Below are 19,943 nucleotides of genomic sequence, written 5' to 3' on the forward strand. Positions count from 1 at the left end.
CTGTCGAATGCATAAAAAACCTAGCTGCTAGAGTTCCTTGGTAGGGTTGTTGAAGAAGCTGATTGATACACATGTGGGAACTTGATGAATAGTTTATGTAAATTTAAAAACAGGTAGAAGTTGGGGTGCCTGGGTGGCTCAGTCGGTTATGCATCCGACTTCGGCTCGGGTCATGATCTCGCGGTCCGTGAGTTCGAGCCCTGCGTCGGGCTCTGTGCTGACAGCTCAGAGCCTGGAGCCTGTTTCAGATTCTGTGTCTCCGTCTCTCTGACCCTCCCCTGGTCATGTTCTGTCTCTCCCTGTCTCAAAAATAAATAAAACGTTAAAAAAAATTTTTTTTTAAAACAGGTAGAAGTTTACCAGTAGTGTCAGTGAGAAAAAATGTCTGTAATTCATGAATTATCAAAGCATTTCTTTAAAAAAATATATTTTTGTTGGTTTACTGGGATTTTGGGGAGAAAGAGAAAGTAAAGATGGGATTGGTTCATCTGACTATTTGTATTTCCACATAATGTTAGAATAAGAATATGTTAATTTATATATGCAGGGAATTTTGGAATGGTTCCCTGGTAGGAAAAAAATTGAATTAGGAATATGGGTTAGTTTGTTTTTAGGATTATAGAATATCTTTGACGGGTTCCCTTTGAAAGAATAGTACTGATTAGCTGTATATCAAAAATTAAATCTTTAGGTAGACTAGTCAAGGGCAAAGGAGGAGGAAAGTTGAGATGACCAAATAATTTTGATCCCCCCACCCAGTGTCTACTTGAGGAATAAAACTTGGGCTGGGTTTTCTGTTTTTGTTTGGTTATATTTGAATAAACTGATGTCAAACCAGAGTAAGTTGAGGTTACACTTTTCTTGGAAAATTTCACTCTTTGTTTGGTTTTGAGGGTCATCTTTCTGATTACAGTTTCCTTCTCCCCCCATACTTCTGTTTAACTGACTCTTTTCTTGACCTTTTAGTTGTCATACACAGTTCAGAATCAGAGCAATCTGTTTTAGACCGTTCATTTCCCTTGGCAATAGCATATAGATTTGTATAGATTGTATAATTTGAAATGTTTGTTTTAAATTGTAATCATCATGTCTTTGAACTCCTGTTCAAAGATGTTTAACTTTGTATTACTTTTGATTAAGTTCTTTTAATTCAGTTTTGAATTACAATAACTTTTATGTATTTGGAAGGAAACCAAAACTTGTGCTTTCTAGGAGTTACAGCCTAAAATATACACAGTGTAATATACCAGATGTAGGGAGTATATAGTCCATTAACTCTATGTGTGTGGGTGTGTATGTGTTGGGGGGGGGGGATGTGGGGGGAGAGAGAGGAGGATGGAACTGAACAGAGCAGGAGGGAAAGGGTGGAAGAAGTTGCTGTATATTCACATAAAACCATTTCAGTGAGTGCAGGAGGATGTGTTATTTTAGAATATTTGTCTTTCATCTATTATAAGCAATACATTATTTTACAGAAGTGTAATGTAGAAGTATATAGAGAAATTGAAAGTACCACTTCCTAGATAAAATCTTCTAAGTGTTGCATATTCTTTCGATTTTGTGTGTGTGTGTGTGTGTGTGCAGTTTCCTGTACGATTATGGGATCGTAACATATCGTTCTTTTATATACTTCTGTTGCATGTTGGTATATTTAGAGGTACTTCTGTCATTAACGGCTACATAGTATTTCACTTATGAAAAATACCATGATTTCTTTAATCAATTTATAGCTAGTTGTGTCTTCTACCTCCCAGAAAAACAAAGCTGAGGTGAATTATTTGTGTATACTTGTTTTGTATACTTGTGCAAGCAGCTTTGTAGGACAGATTCCAAAAGTGGAATTGCTGTTAAATGAATAGTGTAGATTTGGGAGGATATTGACACGAGTGTATGAGTATGTCCCAAGCCCTGGCCAGTACTGGATGTTACAAATTAAAACATTTTGATCATTTAAGAAGGGGGGGGGGAGTGATTCTAATAGGTTTTTTATGAATTGCTACTGAGGTTGGACATTTTTTAATCAGGGGAGTTGTATTTCTTTTATAAACTGTCTGCTTTTGGTTATTTTTTGATGGAGTTATTGGTCTTTTTTAGATTGATTTGAAGAGCTCTTTGTATATTAAGGGGTTCACTTTCTGTAAACATAAGTGTGCTCTACTGCCCCCCAGCTTTTCTTTTGTGTTATTATGTAGTCCGGTATATCCAACCCTGCTCTCTGCTGGCTGTGTGACCTTGGGCACATTACCTAACTTCTCTAAGCCTTAGTTTCCTTATTTTTAGAATGTAGATAATATAAATAACATTTGCTGGCACATAGTAAGTAAATAATAATGTTAGGTGTCTTCATTATTAGTCTATATATGGCTTCTGGGTTTCATGCTCTGCTTAGAAAGATCTTACTCTAAAATTTAAGATATTCACCCATCTATTAAACTAAAAAATTAAATGAGGGATATTATTGTATAGCATGCTACTGCTTGTTTTAAAGAGGAAAAATAGGGATGCCTGGCTGGCTCAGTTGGAAAAGCATGTGACTCTTGATGTCAGGGTTGTGAGTTTGGTCCCCACGTTGGGTGTAGAGATTACTTAAATAAGTAAACTTAAAAAAAAAAAAAAAGAATGTATACATATTTGTTTGTATATTATAGGATATTTCTCAAATGAAACCCAAGAAACTGGTAACGTTGGCTGTTGTAAGAACTGAGTGACTGAGGCACATGATTGAGAAGACTTCAAACTATATATATATATATATATATATATATATATGTATATATATGCATGTATATTTAATGTTTTTATTTATTTATTTATTAAAAAAAATTTTTTTTAACATTTATTTATTTTTGAGACAGAGAGAGGCAGAGCATGAACGGGGGAGGGTCAGAGAGAGAGGGAGACACAGAATCGGAAGCAGGCTCCAGGCTCTGGGCCATCATCAGCCCAGAGCCCGACGCGGGGCTCGAACTCATGGACCCTGAGATCGTGACCTGAGCTGAAGTCGGACGCTTAACCGACTGAGCCACCCAGGCGCCCCTGTTTTTATTTATTTTTGAGACAGAGAGAGGGCATGAGCAGGGGAGGGGCAGAGAGAGAGAGGGAGAAACAGAATCTGAAGCAGGCTCCAGCCTCTGAACTGTCAGCACAGAGCCTGACATGGGGCTCGAACTCATGGACTGTGAGATCATGACCTGAGCCGAAGTTGGAGGCTTGCTTAACCAACTGCGCCACCCAGGAACCCCAATACCTTTTTTTTTTTTTTTTAATTTTTTTTTTTTTCAACGTTTATTTATTTTTGGGACAGAGAGAGACAGAGCATGAACGGGGGAGGGGCAGAGAGAGAGGGAGACACAGAATCGGAAACAGGCTCCAGGTTCTGAGCCATCAGCCCAGAGCCGGACGCGGGGCTCGAACTCACGGACCGTGAGATCGTGACCTGGCTGAAGTCGGACGCTTAACCGACTGCGCCACCCAGGCGCCCCCCCAATACCTTTTTATATTTTTAAGACCAAGAAGTCCCCAGATTTTAATTTAATAGTTAAATGTTTTTTAAAAAATTTCCTGTTAACTTCTAATTTTTTGATCCATCTGGAATTTACTTCTAGTATAGGAAGTGAGGTAGAGATCTATATTTTGGGGGGGCATATGTGTGCATGTTTTCTCCCCCAGATAGCCCATTGTGTCAGCACCGTTTAGTGAATAATTCATCCTTTGTCCCACTGATTATATTTGCAGCTTTCGTCATTTACTAAACATGTTTGGAACTGTTTCCAATTTATTACATTCTAGATCTCTTGTTGTATATACCATATCCTTTAAATTACTATTGTGATTTTAATACCGACAGGATTAGTCACCTGTTCATTGCTCTGTTTTTTTCAGGCTTTGACAATTCTGGCAATTGTGTCTTCCCAGATGAACTTTAGATTATTCCGTGAAGTTCAAAAAGACATCTTGCTGAGATTTTTATGGGGAATACTGAATATTGATCAGGAATATTGAATTTGTAGGTTAATTTTGGAAGCTTGACTTTATGTACTTCCTCTCCTTTTGTTCAAATAGACTTTTTTTATGTTCTTCAGTAGGTTTTCAAACTTTGCAAATAAGTTCTCTCCGTTTTATATTTCTTTTGTTAAAAAATATGGTAGGAGAAAATATGATAGGGAATCAGAGAGTTTATATTCTAGTGGAGGGAGACAGACTATAATGAAGTAAAACAGATCCATTTCAAATTGTGATTAATCTATAAACGCAAAGGCTTCCGTGGTTGAGAGTAACTGATGGGAAGCCACCTTATAAGGTGGTTGGGCATGGCCTGAGAAGATGACATTTGAACTGAAACCGTAAGTTTGATGAGGAGTCAGCCCCATGAATGAGCCGGGAAGAGCATTCCAGGCAGAGAGTGAAGAAGGACAAAGGCCTGAGGCAAGGAAGGTGTTGGCTCGGGATGAAGGCATTGGAAGGAAGCTCATGTTGCTGGGGCCTACTGAGCCATCGAGAGAGGAAGCAGGCCAGATCAGGTGGGGCCTTGTGGGCCATAGTGAGTAGTTGGGATTTTATTTGAAGTGCATGGTAGCCCCTGGGGAGTCTTATGGTTGAAAAAGATCATACGGCCTTTTGAGTACAGAAAAGTATTGAAGTGGGAAGTCCAGTTAGGAGTTTCTTGTAGCATGACATGATGGGGGGTAGGGTAGTGGAGATGGAGAAGGCTGAGAGGCTTGGGGGGCGGTGTGTGGAAGGAAGAATAGGACTTGCTGTTTTGCTGTTGGAATGGGTGTTGTTGAGAGCCACGCATTGTTGTCAGGTGCTGGGGAGGCCGTGTGAGCAAAACCGAGATGGTCCCTGCCCCTCACATGTGTCTGGTTTCTTTGTTTTTTGTATAGCATTCAATAATTATTTTTAAAGTTTATTTATTTACTTTTGAGAGAGAGAGAGAGAGAGAGAGAGAGAGAGAGAGAATGTAGGGGCTTGAACTCAGGAACAGTGAGATCATGACCTGACCCGAAACCAGGAGTCAGACACTCAACCGACTGAGCCACCCAGGTTCCCTTAACATTCAGTAAATTTTAAGTCAGTTGCTTTTTTTCTACTTTATTTTGGTATATGCCCTAGAAATAGAGTGTGTTCATTAGCTTTATTTTACTTTGCTCCATAACCTTTAGTAGTCTCTGTTAGTGGGTCAAAGGGGAGGCAGCACAACATGATCTTTGAGAGATCTGTCTCTGAGTTAAAAAAAAAAATTACGCTGAGAGTTACTTAGGCTCTCGAAAGCCTTAATGAGGGATAATAATGGAACTAGTGTTTTAGGTGAGCTGCTTGTCGGCCAAGCTCTTAGTATGCTGCCTAGGATGTAACAAAGGCTCAATAAATGGTAACTTTAAAAATTATTCTCCTTAGGTATTCTCCTATCTGTTAATTTTGGTCAAGCATCTAAGCTTAACATTTTTCTAACCTTGGATTACTGCTCTTTTGTGAAGAGAGAATTGGCAAAGAGTTGTCCATTTTGGCTTTGAAATCATTCATTCTTACAGCTGAAGGAATGAATATTGCTCAATTCAGAGAATTAGTTCAATAGAGTGCAACTGTACCACAAAGTTCTCATTGGTGTTGTTTCTACTACTGCTGTCTTGGGAAACTCCTCCTTTCTCACTCTAGGGTGAAAGCAACATTTTTTGTTTTCTAAGTTCAAGAATTACTTTTTGAATGCCTGTATTCTTAGATTAATCGAATAGTTATGTCCTTATTAATGTGTTTCTTTCAATATCGTACTTGATTGGGGGTGGGATAGTTTAACCTGAAAGGCCATTTTTCTTTAGCTCCCATTCATCTGCCTTCTAAGTGAGATGTCATAATGTCAAAAGAGGCTACAAGTAAAATAAATACTCTGTTAATGGCATTCCCCCATAGTAGCTCTGTTGTTGTTGTTTTAAAGGGAAGAATGCTTTAGTTTATTTTACAGGAGAACTTTTAGTCCAGTTCAACACCTCTCTGATCTCATACAAATTACAGAATCCACTTAGATGATTCCTAGTGTCTTCTGGAGACCGGCCTCTTAGATGGACTCAGGAGGTCCACTTTCTTGAAGTCAAGGCCAGTCTCAAGAGTCTTAGGTGGCTGGGATAATCCAGGCAGGTGGTCCTTAGCCTCTCCTTGCTTAAAATACTTCTGGATTTGGACTAGAGCTGGGCTGCTTTATGAGAATTAGTGTGACCTGATTTGTCTCAGTTTAATAACTAATATTTTGTCATGTGCAGTGTCCCAGAAGCCATTCTCCTATATCCCATACTTCTGTACCAAAAGGTTTTATTCTTTGATCATTTAAAATAAAATTGAATAGTGTATTTCTTCTTCTGCCTTGGTGAAATGTGGGCTTCCCCTCTGTTGTGGCCCTCAGTGGATTCATTCCTGCTTATCTGAAGAGGTATTTGCGGTCCTGCCACAGCAAAGTATATTTTTAGCTATTTTTTCCAAGATAGCTTAGGCCACCTTGAAAACTTATCCAAGTACATTTTGGTTATGCAAAGATTGTAGGCCAAAAGCCAGGAGTTCCTAGTGAGAGGGGATTGGATTTTTATTTTATTTTATTTTTTTGAGGATTGTGTTTGACATTTTGTTGTTGTAGCAGAAGTTTCCTGTTGGGTAAATTGATGTCTTTTTTACTTTAATATGGGAAGATTCAAAAAGGAATTTAAATAGACCAGTTTCATTTTACTACATTTCCTTGCCTGTTTACAAAATACAGGAGGCTAGTTTGGGGTTTATTCATAAAATTCAGATGGAATATGCTCTTCTCACTTATAACAATGGCATCTAGTTTTAGTATATTCTCATCCTAAAATATGGCTATGTATGTTTATGATATGAGGGGGTTGCACATAAAACCTTGACTGTGTTTCTGAAACATTTCACAGAATTTTTACGGTGTGTGGAAGGAAGAAGAACAGGATATGCTGTTGTGCTGTCAAGTGTCAGAAATGTAACTAACCCTGAGTTAATGAGGTTTGGTGCTAAAGACTGAACGTAAAATTTGAAACTGCCACCTAAGGTCTTTTCCCCTTCAGCCTTAACTTTAAACTGGATTCTTTTAAAAGAGGCATTTTGGTGAGCCCCGCCTGGTGTGGGGGTGGGGGGCAGACTGAAAAGATAGCTTCCGGTGGGGGGGTCCCCATTCTCACTGAATTGGAGTGTTTCTCCTGTGTATATTTTTTACATTTGGCTTCCAGTTAAGATGGTTGAGGAAAGAGTCTGGTTAAAAAACAAAAAGTTCTAGGGGCGGATGGGTGGCTCAGTTGGTTGAGCGTCCGGCTTCTGCTCAGGTCCTGATCTCACGGTCTGTGAGTTTAAGCTCCATGTGTGGCTCTGTGCCAATGGCTCAGAGCCTGGAGCCTGCTTTGGATTCTGTGTCTCCCTCTTTCTCTGCTCCTCCCCCGCTCGTGCCCTCTCTCTCAAAAAATAAATATTAAAAAAAATTAAAAAAACTAAAAGTTCTGAACTATTGCTGTGTGTCTCATGAGTAAGTTTGGAGGAAGGAAGTCATAGTGAGTGGTCTCCACGTTGCCTCTCTTGTGACCAAGGGTGGGGCCTGCTTTGACCCACAAATTTGTATGCCTGTGAGGGCTACTCTCTGATTTTGCTGAGATTTTGTTGCCACTTGCGTTGGGCTGATAGTACCTGACTTTATTTTACTTTTGAGATATTCAAGTTAAACTTCCCTAAAGTCACATATCAAAAGTAGGATATCGTGAAGGATTACTGACAAGGGAAACACGGACAAATCATATTTGAGTGACATTGAATACGGGTGAACTCAGGGAGTCCTCATCGCTGAAAATTAACAAAACCAAAAATACAAACACCAACACCACCCTACTACATGGACGTCTCATCATGTGGACCACTGTTGGAAAAAAAATTGGATGACTTTGAGCTAAGATCTTGCCTTTTGCCTCTCCATTCCATTTATGGCTTTATTTGCTTAAAATGTCTGAGTTGGGAGGAGAGCTCAGAAACCGATCATGTAAGCATTTCTTAGGGGGTGCAGATGAGAATTATCTGGAGAACATCTATAAAATATTTGTGAATGCTCATATCGTGGAATAGTCCACAGCAATAGAAAGAATGAAGAAGCTCTTTATGGACTCATGAGAATGACATATTGAGGAAGATGTATTAATAAAAGCAACATATAGAACAGTATGTATCTACTGTGCTACCATTTATGTATGGGGGGAATTGTATGTGTATGTGTAGGATATTTCTTTTATTTCTAAGTAGGCTCCGTGCCCGACATGGGGCTTGAACGCACTGAGATCAAGAGTTGCGCGCACTATCAACTGAGCCAGCCAGGCACCCCTGTGTATGAAGTATCTAAAGGATACTTCAGAACCTAGTAACTTTGGTTGCCTTCTGGAAGGACAGCTGGGTAGGAATTGGGGGACCAGGGTGAGGAGATTTTTCTTTTTGTATTCTGTGGTACTTTTTTTGTTTTTTTTAAGTTTTTCTTTTAACATTTATTTATTTTTGAGACAGAGAGAGAGCATGAACAGGGGAGGGTCAGAGAAAGAGGGAGACACAGAATCTGAAACAGGCTCCAGGCTCTGAGCTGTCAGCACAGAGCCCGACACGGGGCTCGAACCCACGGACCACAAGATCATGACCTGAGCCACCCAGGCGCCCCTGTATTCTGTGGTACTTTTAAAAGCTCTAAAATCATACATACAACACCTATTTTGAAAAACAAAATAAAACAAATACCACCACCACCAGGAACCTCCTGTGTCGGTTTTTCCCCTTCCACCTGGAACACTGTGCAGGTGTATAGGAGGGGAATGTTGACCAAGTGTTTTTTTGTTGTTTTTTTTTTAAAGATAGTTTTACTGTCAAGTTAGCTAATACACAGAGTATATAGTGTGCTCTTGGCTTCTGGAGTAGATTCCCATGATTCATCACTTACATAAAAAACACCCAGTGATATTCCCAACAAGTACCCTCCTCAATGCTTGTCACCCATTTTCCCCTCCCCCCCGCCCCCACTCCCCCACCGACCCTCAGTTTGTTCTCTATATTTAAGACTCTATTATGGTTTCGTTCCCTCTCAGTTTGTAACTATTTTTTTTTTTTTCCCCTTTCCTTCCCCCGTGGTCTTCTGTTAAGTTTCTCAAATTCCACATATGAGTGAGAACATATGATATGTCTTTCTCTGACTTTTCACTTAGCATAATACCCTCCAGTTCCATCCACGTTGTTGCAAATGGCAAGATTTCATTTTTTTTTATTGCTGAGTAGTATTCCATTGTATATATATAACGTATATACACGTATATATATGTATTATTATTTATTTGTTTTTTTACCATTCATCAGTCGGTGGACATTTGGGCACTTTCCATACTTTGGCTTTTGTTGATAGCGCTGCTATAAACATTGGGGTACATGTGCCCCTAAGAATCAGCACTCCTGTATCCTTTGGATAAATTCCTAGTTGTGCTATTGCTAGGTGTTTTCCAGAGTGGCTGCACCAGTTTGCATTGCCACCAGCAGTGCAGGAGGGTTCCTGTTTCTCCACATCCTCACCAAAATCTGTTGTTTTCTGAGGTGTTAATTTTAGCCACTCTGACCCATGTGAGGTGGTATCTCAGTGTGGTTTTGATTTGTATTTCCCTGATGATGAACATCTTGAGCATCTTTTCATGTGTCTGTTAGCCATCTGGATGTCTTCTTTGGAAAAGTGTCTATTCATGTCTTCTGCCCATTTCTTCACTGGATTATTTCTTTTTTGGGTGTTGAGTTTGGTAAGTTCTTTATAGATTTTGGATACTAACCTTTGATATGTCATTTACAAATATCTTCTCCCATTCCATTGGTTGACTTTTAGCTTTGTTGATTGTGACCAGGTGGTTTTAATATGCGGCCGATTGCATTGCTGCAGTAAACATCTTTTTGTATGTAAGTACAATATGTGAGTTTCTTTAGAGTATGTACTGAAATTGCTGGGTTGTAATAAGGATGGCATTTCAGATCAGTGTGGAAGGACAGACATGTTCACAAAGGTTTTTGTGGTGGGGCGCCTGGGTGGCTCAGTTGGTTAGGTGTTCAACTTTGGCTCAGGTCATGATCTCACAGTTTGTGAGTTCGAGCCCCGTGTTGGGCTCTGTGCTGACAGCCTGGAGCCTGCTTCTGATTCTGTGTGTTTCTCTCTCTTTGCCCCTCCCCTGCTCACGCTCTGTCTCTCTCTCTCCCCAAAATAAATAAACATTAAAAAAATAAAAAAAAAGGGGCGCCTGGGTGGCGCAGTCGGTTAAGCGTCCGACTTCAGCCAGGTCACGATCTCGCGGTCCGTGAGTTCGAGCCCCGCATCGGGCTCTGGGCTGATGACTCAGAGCCTGGAGCCTGTTTCCGATTCTGTGTCTCCCTCTCTCTCTGCCCCTCCCCCGTTCATGCTCTGTCTCTCTCTGTCCCAAAAATAAATAAACGTTGAAAAAAAAAAAATAAAAAATAAAAAAAAAAGAAAGGTTTTTGTTGGGATAATTAACTATCAATTGGTAAAGAAAATATAGCTAGATTCCTACCTTAGCATTTTTTAGAAAAAAAATTTAGGTGATTAAGGAGCTAAGTGTGTGTGTGTGTGTGTGTGTGTGTATATGCATATATATATATGTATTTATATATATCTATAAAACCTTGGGTATAAGAGGCGAATGTAGAGAATATTTTTTTAAATTTGGGATAGAGAAGGCCTTCAGAAATATGAAACAAGTTATGAATTCTGGAAGAAAACATTTGTCACATAAAGGTAGAAAAAGGATTAATATTCAGAATACAGAGGGAGGTATTTCAGTTTCCCCCTGCCCCTTCTCCGCCCTCTACCCCTAGCATCCTCTCTTATTCTCCTTGGGCCTCCTTGCTTTGCCTTAAGACTTGTGTGGTTCCTCTCCAAGGGCTGCTCTTGTCCCTTCAAGGCTAGCTAGCTTTCTTCTCGTCTTTCAAGCTTTGGCTCAAAAGTCATCTTAGAATATAATTTGTTACCCAAACTGGGACAGTTTTGAGAAGGAAATGGAGCATAATTAATAACTGCACTAGGACAATAGCTGTAAATTGGGTCTGTTTCAGGAAATCAGGGCATAGGGTCATCTTACTGAGATTGGCTTTCTGTGATCACCCCATCAGAAATGCCAGAAATGTCTCCCTTATCCCTTCTCTCCCATCCTGTTTTTTTTGTTTGTTGTTTTGTTTTTGTTTTAAAGTTTGTCTCGTGTGTGCGAGAGTGCGCAGGAGCAGGGGAGGGGCAGAGAGAGGAGAGGGTGAATCCCAGCCAAGCTCTATGCTCAGCATGGAGCCCAACGTGGGGCATCAAACTCATGGCTCAAACTTAACTGCCTGAGCCACCCAAGCACCCTTCTCTCATCCTGTTTTATTAATAGCACTTTATCATATTATCTTTTGATTATTTGTCTATTTCTGTATCACTTCACAATAAGATGGCATATCTTGGTCACCATTCTATGCCAGTGTTCAGAGCTGTGTTGGTACATAGTAGTGTATTGCTCAATAGATATTTGTTGAACATGTGACATTCCTGCTTTTGGTCTTAAAATCTTATGAAGATATGACAGGCACTCTTGAAAAACTGGATACAAGTGTTATACACAAATCATACTTTTATAAAACAGAATGTTCTCATATGTGGTCTTCTTGTGGCATACTCTAAATAAAAATTGCTATTAACTAAATTTTTTAAAGAATATTTTCCAAGCTAACGTATTGGATATTTAAGATGATTCCTTGAGAAGCATTCTCAGGCATTCATCTTTGGGTATCTCTGTACTGAATAATCAAATGGATTCCTAGAAGTGGAATTGCTGTGGTAGAAGATATATGTATTTTCTTTTTTTTAAGTTTTATTTATTTATTAAATAATAAATAATAACTCCTACAAGCAAGTGGGGAAGAGTGGGGGGCGGGGAGAGAGAGATGCCCAGCCTGATGCAGGGCTTCAGCTCCTGAACTGTGAAATCATGACCTGAACCAAAGTCAAGAGCCAGACATTTAACTGACTGAGCCACTCAGGTGCCCTGAGGATATGTGTATTTTCAAGGGTTATCATGTATATTTCCTTCTTTCTTCTTTAGAGAGCAGTTTGTACCCATTTTACATAACACACCAGTAGTGTCTAAAAGAGTGCTTTCTTCTTCTTCAAACTTGTACCAATAGGAGGTGTTATTTGTAATATTTTGCCAATTTCTTTGGAAAGAATGATTTTATTTTTCTGTGATTATTGATGAAGTTGACTTCATTAATTTTTTCCTTTGTTAATCCCATATTTCTGTCATGTCTTCTATTTCCATTGTGATCATTTTTTTCTTATTGATTTGTAAGAAATATATATGTTTGTTATATCAAAATTTTGCTGTTTTATTTTTTCTAGTTTGCAGTTTGTTTTAAGGTGTCTTTACTGTACAGAAAAATAAAAAAAATATATTTTATAAGGCCAAGATACCCATCTTCTTTTTTTTTTTTTTTTTTTTTTTTTTCTCAACGTTTATTTATTTTTGGGACAGAGAGAGACAGAGCATGAACGGGGGAGGGGCAGAGAGAGAGGGAGACACAGAATCGGAAACAGGCTCCAGGCTCTGAGCCATCAGCCCAGAGCCCGACGCGGGGCTCGAACTCACGGACCGCGAGATCGTGACCTGGCTGAAGTCGGACGCTTAACCGACTGCGCCACCCAGGCGCCCCAAGATACCCATCTTCTTGTGTGTGCTTTTGGGGTTGTGCTAAGGATGTCCTTCTCTGTCTTTATATATGTATTTCTTTCAGGCTTTTTGAAAGTACTGTAAATGTTACCTGGTTTTTAAAGGGCCTTAGATTGTAAATCACTATAATATTAGTGTCCTTAACTTTTTTTCTTTATCCTAAGAGTTGATGAACAAATTAAAATGAAAATAAGCAAATAGTAATTTCTGTGATGTGAAGTCTCCAGGGGAAAATTTAGGCAGCAACTGAAGACTTACTGGCTGCAGTAACTCTCTAATACTGTATCTCATTAAAAAGATGTCTTTGTGTATTTATTTACCTCGAAGATTAAAGAAAAAGTGCTGCTAATTAGATCATATAATGCCATTGATTGTAGGATGCATATTGAGTTTAAAGTTGTTGTTTTTTTTTATGTTTATTTTTGAGAGAGAGTACAAACAGGGGAGGGGCAAAGAGAGAGGGAGACAGAGAATCCCAAGCAGGCTCTGCCCTGAAAGTGGGTCTTGAATTCACAAACTGTAAGATCATGACTTGAGCTGAAATCAAGAGTTAGATGCTTAATTGACTGAGCCACCCAGGTGCCCTGACTTTTAGAGTTCTTAAGATGTGGACACATGTGGTTATTAGAATCTGTGAAATGTGGCATGTTAATTTGGACTGCTATAGTATCATTTTTCTTTTATTAAAAAAACATTTTTTAAAGGTTTTTTTTTTTTTTTTTTTAAATCTCTCTACCCAATGTGGGGCTCGAACTCATGACCTGGAGATCAAGAATTGCATACTCTTCTGACTGAGCCAGCCAGGCGCCCCTGCACAATCATTTTTTAAAAAAATTATTTTTTTATTTTAGAGAGCAAGTGAACAGGGGAGGGGCAGAAAGAGAGAGGGAGAGAGGGAATCCCAAGCAGGCCAAGCAGGCCCTGCACTGCCAGCGCAGATCCTGATGTGGGGCTCGATCCCATGAACCATGAGATCATGACCTGAGCCAAAATCAAGAGTCAGATGTTTAACCGACTGAGCCGCCCACGTGCCCCCCCCCCCCCCCCCCCCCCCCCCCCCCCCCCGCACAATCATTTTTAAATTTCGTGGTTGCTTTGTGTGGTTTTGTTTGTTTTTGGCTTGGTAATTTTTTCAAAACAACTTTGTTAAGATAAAAATTTGTGTACCGTGCAATTCATCCATTTAAAGTATACGATTCAGTGGTTTTTGGTGTATTTAGAGATATGATACAGTCAATTTTAGGACATTTTTATCACCTCAAAAAGAAACTCCCAATACAGTCGTATATTATTCAGCCTTAAAAATGTAGTTAATTTTGATACATGCTACCACATGGATAAACCTTGGAGACATTGTGCTAAGTGAAATTGTCCAGTCATGGAAGGACAGATGCTGTTTGATTCCACTGACATGAGGTTCCTAGAGTAGTGGAAGTCCTGGAGACAGAAACTAGAAGGGTGGTTGCCAGGGACTGAGGGGAGGAGAAATGGGGAGTTGGTGTTTAATGGATGTAGAGTTTCAGTTGGGGAAGATGAAACAGTTCTGGAGACAGGTGGCGGTGAGAGTTGTACAACAGTGTGAAGGTACATGATGCTATGCAATCGTACACTTAAAAGTGGCTAAAATGGTACATTTTATGTATATTCTCCTGCAGTAAAAACAAAAGAAATCCCATGCACTTTGCCCATCACTTGCTATCCCTCTGTCCCCGTCCTACCATCCCTAAGCAGCCATTAATCTACTTTCTGTCATATAGATTTGCCTGTTCTGGACTCCAGTCTGAAAGGAATCACACAAAGTGTGGACTTTTATGATTGGCTTCTTTTACTTAGCACGATGTTTTCAGGGTTGGTCCAAGTTAGAGTGTGTTACAGTAGTCGATTCTTTTCTTGGTGGATTAATGTTCCCTGGTATGGATATACCTGATTTTATTCTTCCATTCATCATTTGATGGATGGACATGACATTTGGGTTTTTTCCAAAGTTTGTATAGTTATTTTGGGACTTAACTTGAGCTCTGGCAATTCTAAGCAATAAAAACCTACTCCCATCTATATTAAGTAAAGGAGGCCTTATGTAAGACCATGTAGGTAGTTTAAGTCAAAGGAAAGATGTACAATACTTTCTTATGGGGACTGACCCTGGAGCAAAGAAAGAGTCAGGAGCCAAGGCTCCTGTGTCTCCAGGGCCTGCAAGGTCTCTTGGTTCTCTTGTCTCTGCAAATCTACTCTAGTCTTTGTCGAGACTGGCCTTCTCGCTCCCTCCCTAACTTCTCTGGCACATGCTTTGGCTCACCTTGACTCCTACTCTGGCCACTTTGCAACTCAGTTCCCTGCAGCTGACATTCTCAATTCCACATTCTTGGAGAGGGATCTAATTGGTACATCCCTTGTCCAGTAGGGGAGTTCACTTGATATAAACATGGTGTCAAAATCTCACATTAACCAGGTTCAGAGTCTCTAGAAGCAGCAGATGCATGGATCTGGCTGGCCAGTCCAGGTCACTAATGCTAGTCAATCTAAAGATGATTTAATTCTCGGGGCGCCTGGGTGGCGCAGTCGGTTAAGCGTCCGACTTCAGCCAGGTCACGATCTCGCGGTCCGTGAGTTCGAGCCCCGCGTCAGGCTCTGGGCTGATGGCTCAGAGCCTGGAGCCTGTTTCCGATTCTGTGTCTCCCTCTCTCTCTGCCCCTCCCCCGTTCATGCTCTGTCTCTCTCTGTCCCAAAAATAAAATAAACGTTGAAAAAAAAAATTAAAAAAAAAAAAAATAAAGATGATTTAATTCTCTAGGTGAGTGGTCGTCAAACTTTTTGATCTCAAGACTCCTTTATACTCTTAAAGTTAACTTAGGACTCCAAATAGCTTTTGCTTCTGTGGGTTATATATGTTGATATTTACCATATTAGATATTAAAATGGCCATTTTAAAGATACTAGTTCATGTAAAAATACTATAAACTCACCATATGCTAAGATAAATAACATTAAATTTTTTTTTTTTTTTTTACATTTATTTATTTTTGAGAGACAGACAGAGCGTGAACAGGGAGGGGCAGAGAGAGAGGGAGACACAGAATCTGAAGCAGGCTCCAGGCTCTGAGCTTTCAGCAGAGAGCCCATGCGGGGCTTGAACCCATGAACCGTGAGATCATGACCTGAGCCTAAGTCGGAGGCTTAACCAACTGAGCCACCCAGGCGCCCCTAGATAAATAACATTTTTATGATAAGTAACTGTTTTCTGGAATAAAAACAAAATTTGATAAGAAGAGTGGCATTGTTTTACATTTTTGCAAACCTCTGATAACTGGCTTAAAAATATAGTTTTATTCTCATATCTGCTTTCTGCATTAAGTCTTGCAATATTGTTTTGATTGAAGTTTATAAAGGAAAGGTAATCTCATGCAGTATTTGGGAAGAGAGGGGATTTTAATAGCCTTTTTATTTTATTTTTTTTAATGCTGAGTTTTGAGAGAGGAGAGAGAGAGAGAGCGAGAGTGAGCGCACAAGTGCACAAGCAGGGGAGAGGCAGAGAGAGGGGGTCAGAGGATCCAAGCAAGCCCACGCTGACAGCAGCATGCTCAATGTGGGGTTCAAACTCACGATCTGTGAGACCATGACCTGGGAAATCAAGAGTCAGACTCTTAACCAACTGAGCCACCCAGGCACCCCTTTAATAACCTTTTTAGATAATTGTAGATATTCTTTGATACCATACCCAAACCAGATAAGTGACGTTTTTTTTTAAAGGTTCATTGCTGTGTAGAATCTGAAGCCACATCAATGAACTTTTCATATTCTGTCACGTTAAACATTTATTGGGTTGTCTTGTACTTTATTTGTAGTAAAATGTCTTGCACTTTAAATAAATATTGCACTCATGAATAATTTGGTCACATTCTATATTGGTCATTTGGAAAATATTGATTCATTGAGTTATATAGACATTTCAAATGTTGACCTATTTTATTATGTAATATCTCAAAAGCTCACACTTGTTAGTATCACCACCAGTCTTGCCAGAAAAGTCTTTAAATGTGGGGAAGCCGTCAAGCTCACGGAAGCAAGTACAAGTTTTTCCAAAATCCCAATTTTCATAAATGCTGGCAGTTGTTTTCCTGGAAGTGATAAGTTCACTGTGTTCTTCCTTGAATACTTTCTCATCCTCACTGTTGTCTTAGGCTGTTTTGCGGGCGGAATTATTTAATAAAGACAATATTTCCTCTGCACCAATGCTTACCTTGGAAATAATCTTGAATCTTTTTAACAATTGACTTTTCACAACCCCAACATTTACAACCATAGGTTTTTGTTTCTATAATATATAACATTTGATTCTCATTTATCAAAAAAAAAAAAAAAAAAAAAAGGACATGTAATGAGCATTTGCAATGTGCCAGGTTCCATGCTGAGATTTTATATACATCGTATTACTTTATATAGCTACTGATATTATTTGTGATATATTAATACTTTTTTAAGTGTACAGGAAAAGACCCACTAATGTTTTTCAAACCTCAATAATTTCTATTATATTAAGTAAATACATGAGAGAAAGCTTTTACTGGTAATTGTGGTTTTATTTATATAGCTATAGTTATAATTTATTAGAAGTACACCTGGTGCTTTAGTTCTTATCAATTCTATTTTTTCCCATCCTGTTTAGGTGGTTTCCTAGAAACATGATTGTTTGTTGGACTTGATCTCACAGCCTGGTGAGGACTTCTTTACTGATAATGTCAAGTTCAGGTTATCCTCCCAACCAAGGAGCATTCAGCACAGAACAAAGTCGTTATCCTCCTCACTCTGTTCAGTACACGTTTCCCAGCACGCGTCACCAGCAGGTAAGGATCAGCTACTATGTACTTGCCTAAGTAGCGCGCGGGAGGGGGGGGGGGGTGTAGGGGTGTAGGGGGGTGGGGGAGGTGTGTGTGCGCGCGTGCGTGCCCGCTGGTGCTTTCTTTCCTTTTCCTGTTTAATGCATTTGTTGGTCAGAAACCAAATGCGATTGTTATAACTGTATATTTTAAATGGCAAGAACCGTTCTCAAAGATGAGGAACCCAAGGTTGGGGATTAATTATCTTTGTCTTAGTTTGGCTTTATGCCAGATTGCAGCTAGTGACCATGTCTTTTGTTTTCTTTTTTCTTTTCTTTTTTTTTAAATTTTTTTTATGTTTATTTAGTTTTTGAGAGAGAGAGAGAGAGAGAGAGAATGGGGGAGGGGCAAAGAGAGAGGGAGACAGAATCGGAAGCAGGCTCCAGGCTCTGAGCTGACAGCACAGAGCTGGATGCAGGGCTCAAACTCAGGAACTGAGAGATCGTGACCTGAGCTGGAGTCCCCAGATGCTTACCTGAGTGAGCCACCCAGGCACTGCACCCTGCCCCCCCCCCCCCATCCCGCCCATGTCTTTGTTTTCGTTTGTAGGAGTTGTTAGAAAAATATCAGTTGTTTAGGATTTCCAGGTTAAGAAACCCTATTTTATTGCTCCAAGTTCTGGTTTAGCATTAAGCTGGCCAGATAACTTGGCATCTCTTGAGCGATGGCCAGGATAGGGCCTGTACCTTCTTGAGAGGCTGACGGTAGGAAGATGAAAGCGTTTGTATGCTGATTAACTTGTGAAAAATAAAATATGAGAAGAAATTATTAGCTCAGAGCAGGCTGGGACAGGAATGTAAGGGTTGAAGAAAAAGAGGAAGGGAAGGGGTGAAATGGTCATCTCAGAGGAAAAGCACATTTGGGGTGCCTGGGCGTGGCTCAATTGGTTAAGCATCCAACTCTTGATTTCGGCTCAGGTCGTGATCTCACTGTTAGCATGGAGCCAGCTTGGGATTAGCTCTGTCCTTCAAATCAATCAATCAATCAGTTTATTTATAAACATATTTAATTTGATAAATATATATATATATTTTAAAAGTCTTTTTTTTAAAGTTTACTTATTTTAAGAGAGAGAGAGCGTGAACACGCAAGCGGGGGAGGGACAGAGAGAGGGAGACACAGAATCCTAAGTAGGCTCTAGGTTCCAAGCTGTCAGCATAGAGCCCGATGTGGGACATAAAACTCAAGAGCTGTGAGATCATGACCTGAGCTGAAGTCGGCGCTTAACCAACTGAGGCACCCAGGTGCCTCTCACTTTTTAAATGTTAAGTATGTTAGTTGCATATTTTTGTAGATGCCCTTAAAACTTTTTTTTTTTTTAATTTTTATGTATTCATTTTGAGAGAGAGGGAGAGCTTCCGCATGAGCGGGGTAAGGGCAGAGAGAGGGGGAGAGAGAATCCCAAGCAGACTCCACACTGTCAGCTCAGAGCCCAATATGAGGCTCTGTTCCACAAACCGTGAGATTATGACTTGAGCTGAAATCAAGAGTTGGACACTCAACTGACTGAACCACGCAGGCGCCCCTGTAGATGTCCATTTTCAGTTAAAGAAGTTGCTTTCTATTGCTAGATTGAGAATTTTAATCCTCATTGGGTATTGAATTTTGGTTGCATTGTTTTCCCTCAACCCATAGTCTTTGTCTGAATACTGATTTCCTAGTTTGCTGCTTCTTTGTTTTTATAAAAAAAAAAAATTTTTTTTAATGCTTATTTTTTGAGACAGAGAAAGAGTATGAGCGGGGGAGGGGCAGAGAGTGAGGGAGACACAGAATCTGAAGCAGGCTCCAGGCTCCAGGCTCCAGGCTCCAGGCTCCAGGCTGTCGGCACAGAGCCCGATGCGGGGCTCGAACTCATGATCTGTGAGATCATGACCTGAGCCGAAGTCGGACGCTTAACCAACTGAGCCACCCAGGTTCCCCTGTTTTTATTTTTTTAAATCAACTTTAAGGTTTAATTGATACATAATACAATTTTCTTATATGTATACATTTTGACAGATTCATACACCCATAAAATCACCACTAAAGTGAAGATGTGTTTCTGTCACCCCATAAAGTTTCCCATGTGCCCATCCAGATTAGTCTTTCTCCTGTACTTTCCACAAACTCAGCTCCTAGGAAACCACTGTTCTGCTTTTTGTCATAACAGATTATATTTGTTTTGAATTTTACATGAACTCTTATCTGTGGCTTCTTTTGCTTCCCATAATGTTTTTGAGATTTCTTCAAGTTCTGGTGCATCTGAGTAGTTAATTTCTGTTTATTGCTGCCTATGGATATATCACAATTTGTTTATCTAGTTACCTATTCCAGTTTT

The 19,943-nt window shown here is 39.8% G+C and overlaps 1 protein-coding gene across 26 annotated transcripts in view; it reads left to right on the forward strand.

The window, feature by feature from the left end:
• Positions 1 to 19,943, forward strand: part of NCOR1 (nuclear receptor corepressor 1) — a 162,475-nt gene that overhangs the window by 5,345 nt on the left and 137,187 nt on the right. For all 26 annotated transcript variants that reach the window (XM_045487468.1, XM_045487478.1, XM_045487473.1 and 23 more), the window contains exon 2: positions 17,416 to 17,593. In XM_045487468.1, the coding sequence (XP_045343424.1) occupies positions 17,486 to 17,593 (108 nt within the window). In that variant the 5' untranslated portion in view covers positions 17,416 to 17,485. The remainder of the gene's footprint in view (positions 1 to 17,415; positions 17,594 to 19,943) is intronic.

Source organism: Leopardus geoffroyi, chromosome E1 (genome assembly GCF_018350155.1).
Source record: "Leopardus geoffroyi isolate Oge1 chromosome E1, O.geoffroyi_Oge1_pat1.0, whole genome shotgun sequence".
NCBI lineage: Eukaryota > Metazoa > Chordata > Mammalia > Carnivora > Felidae > Leopardus > Leopardus geoffroyi.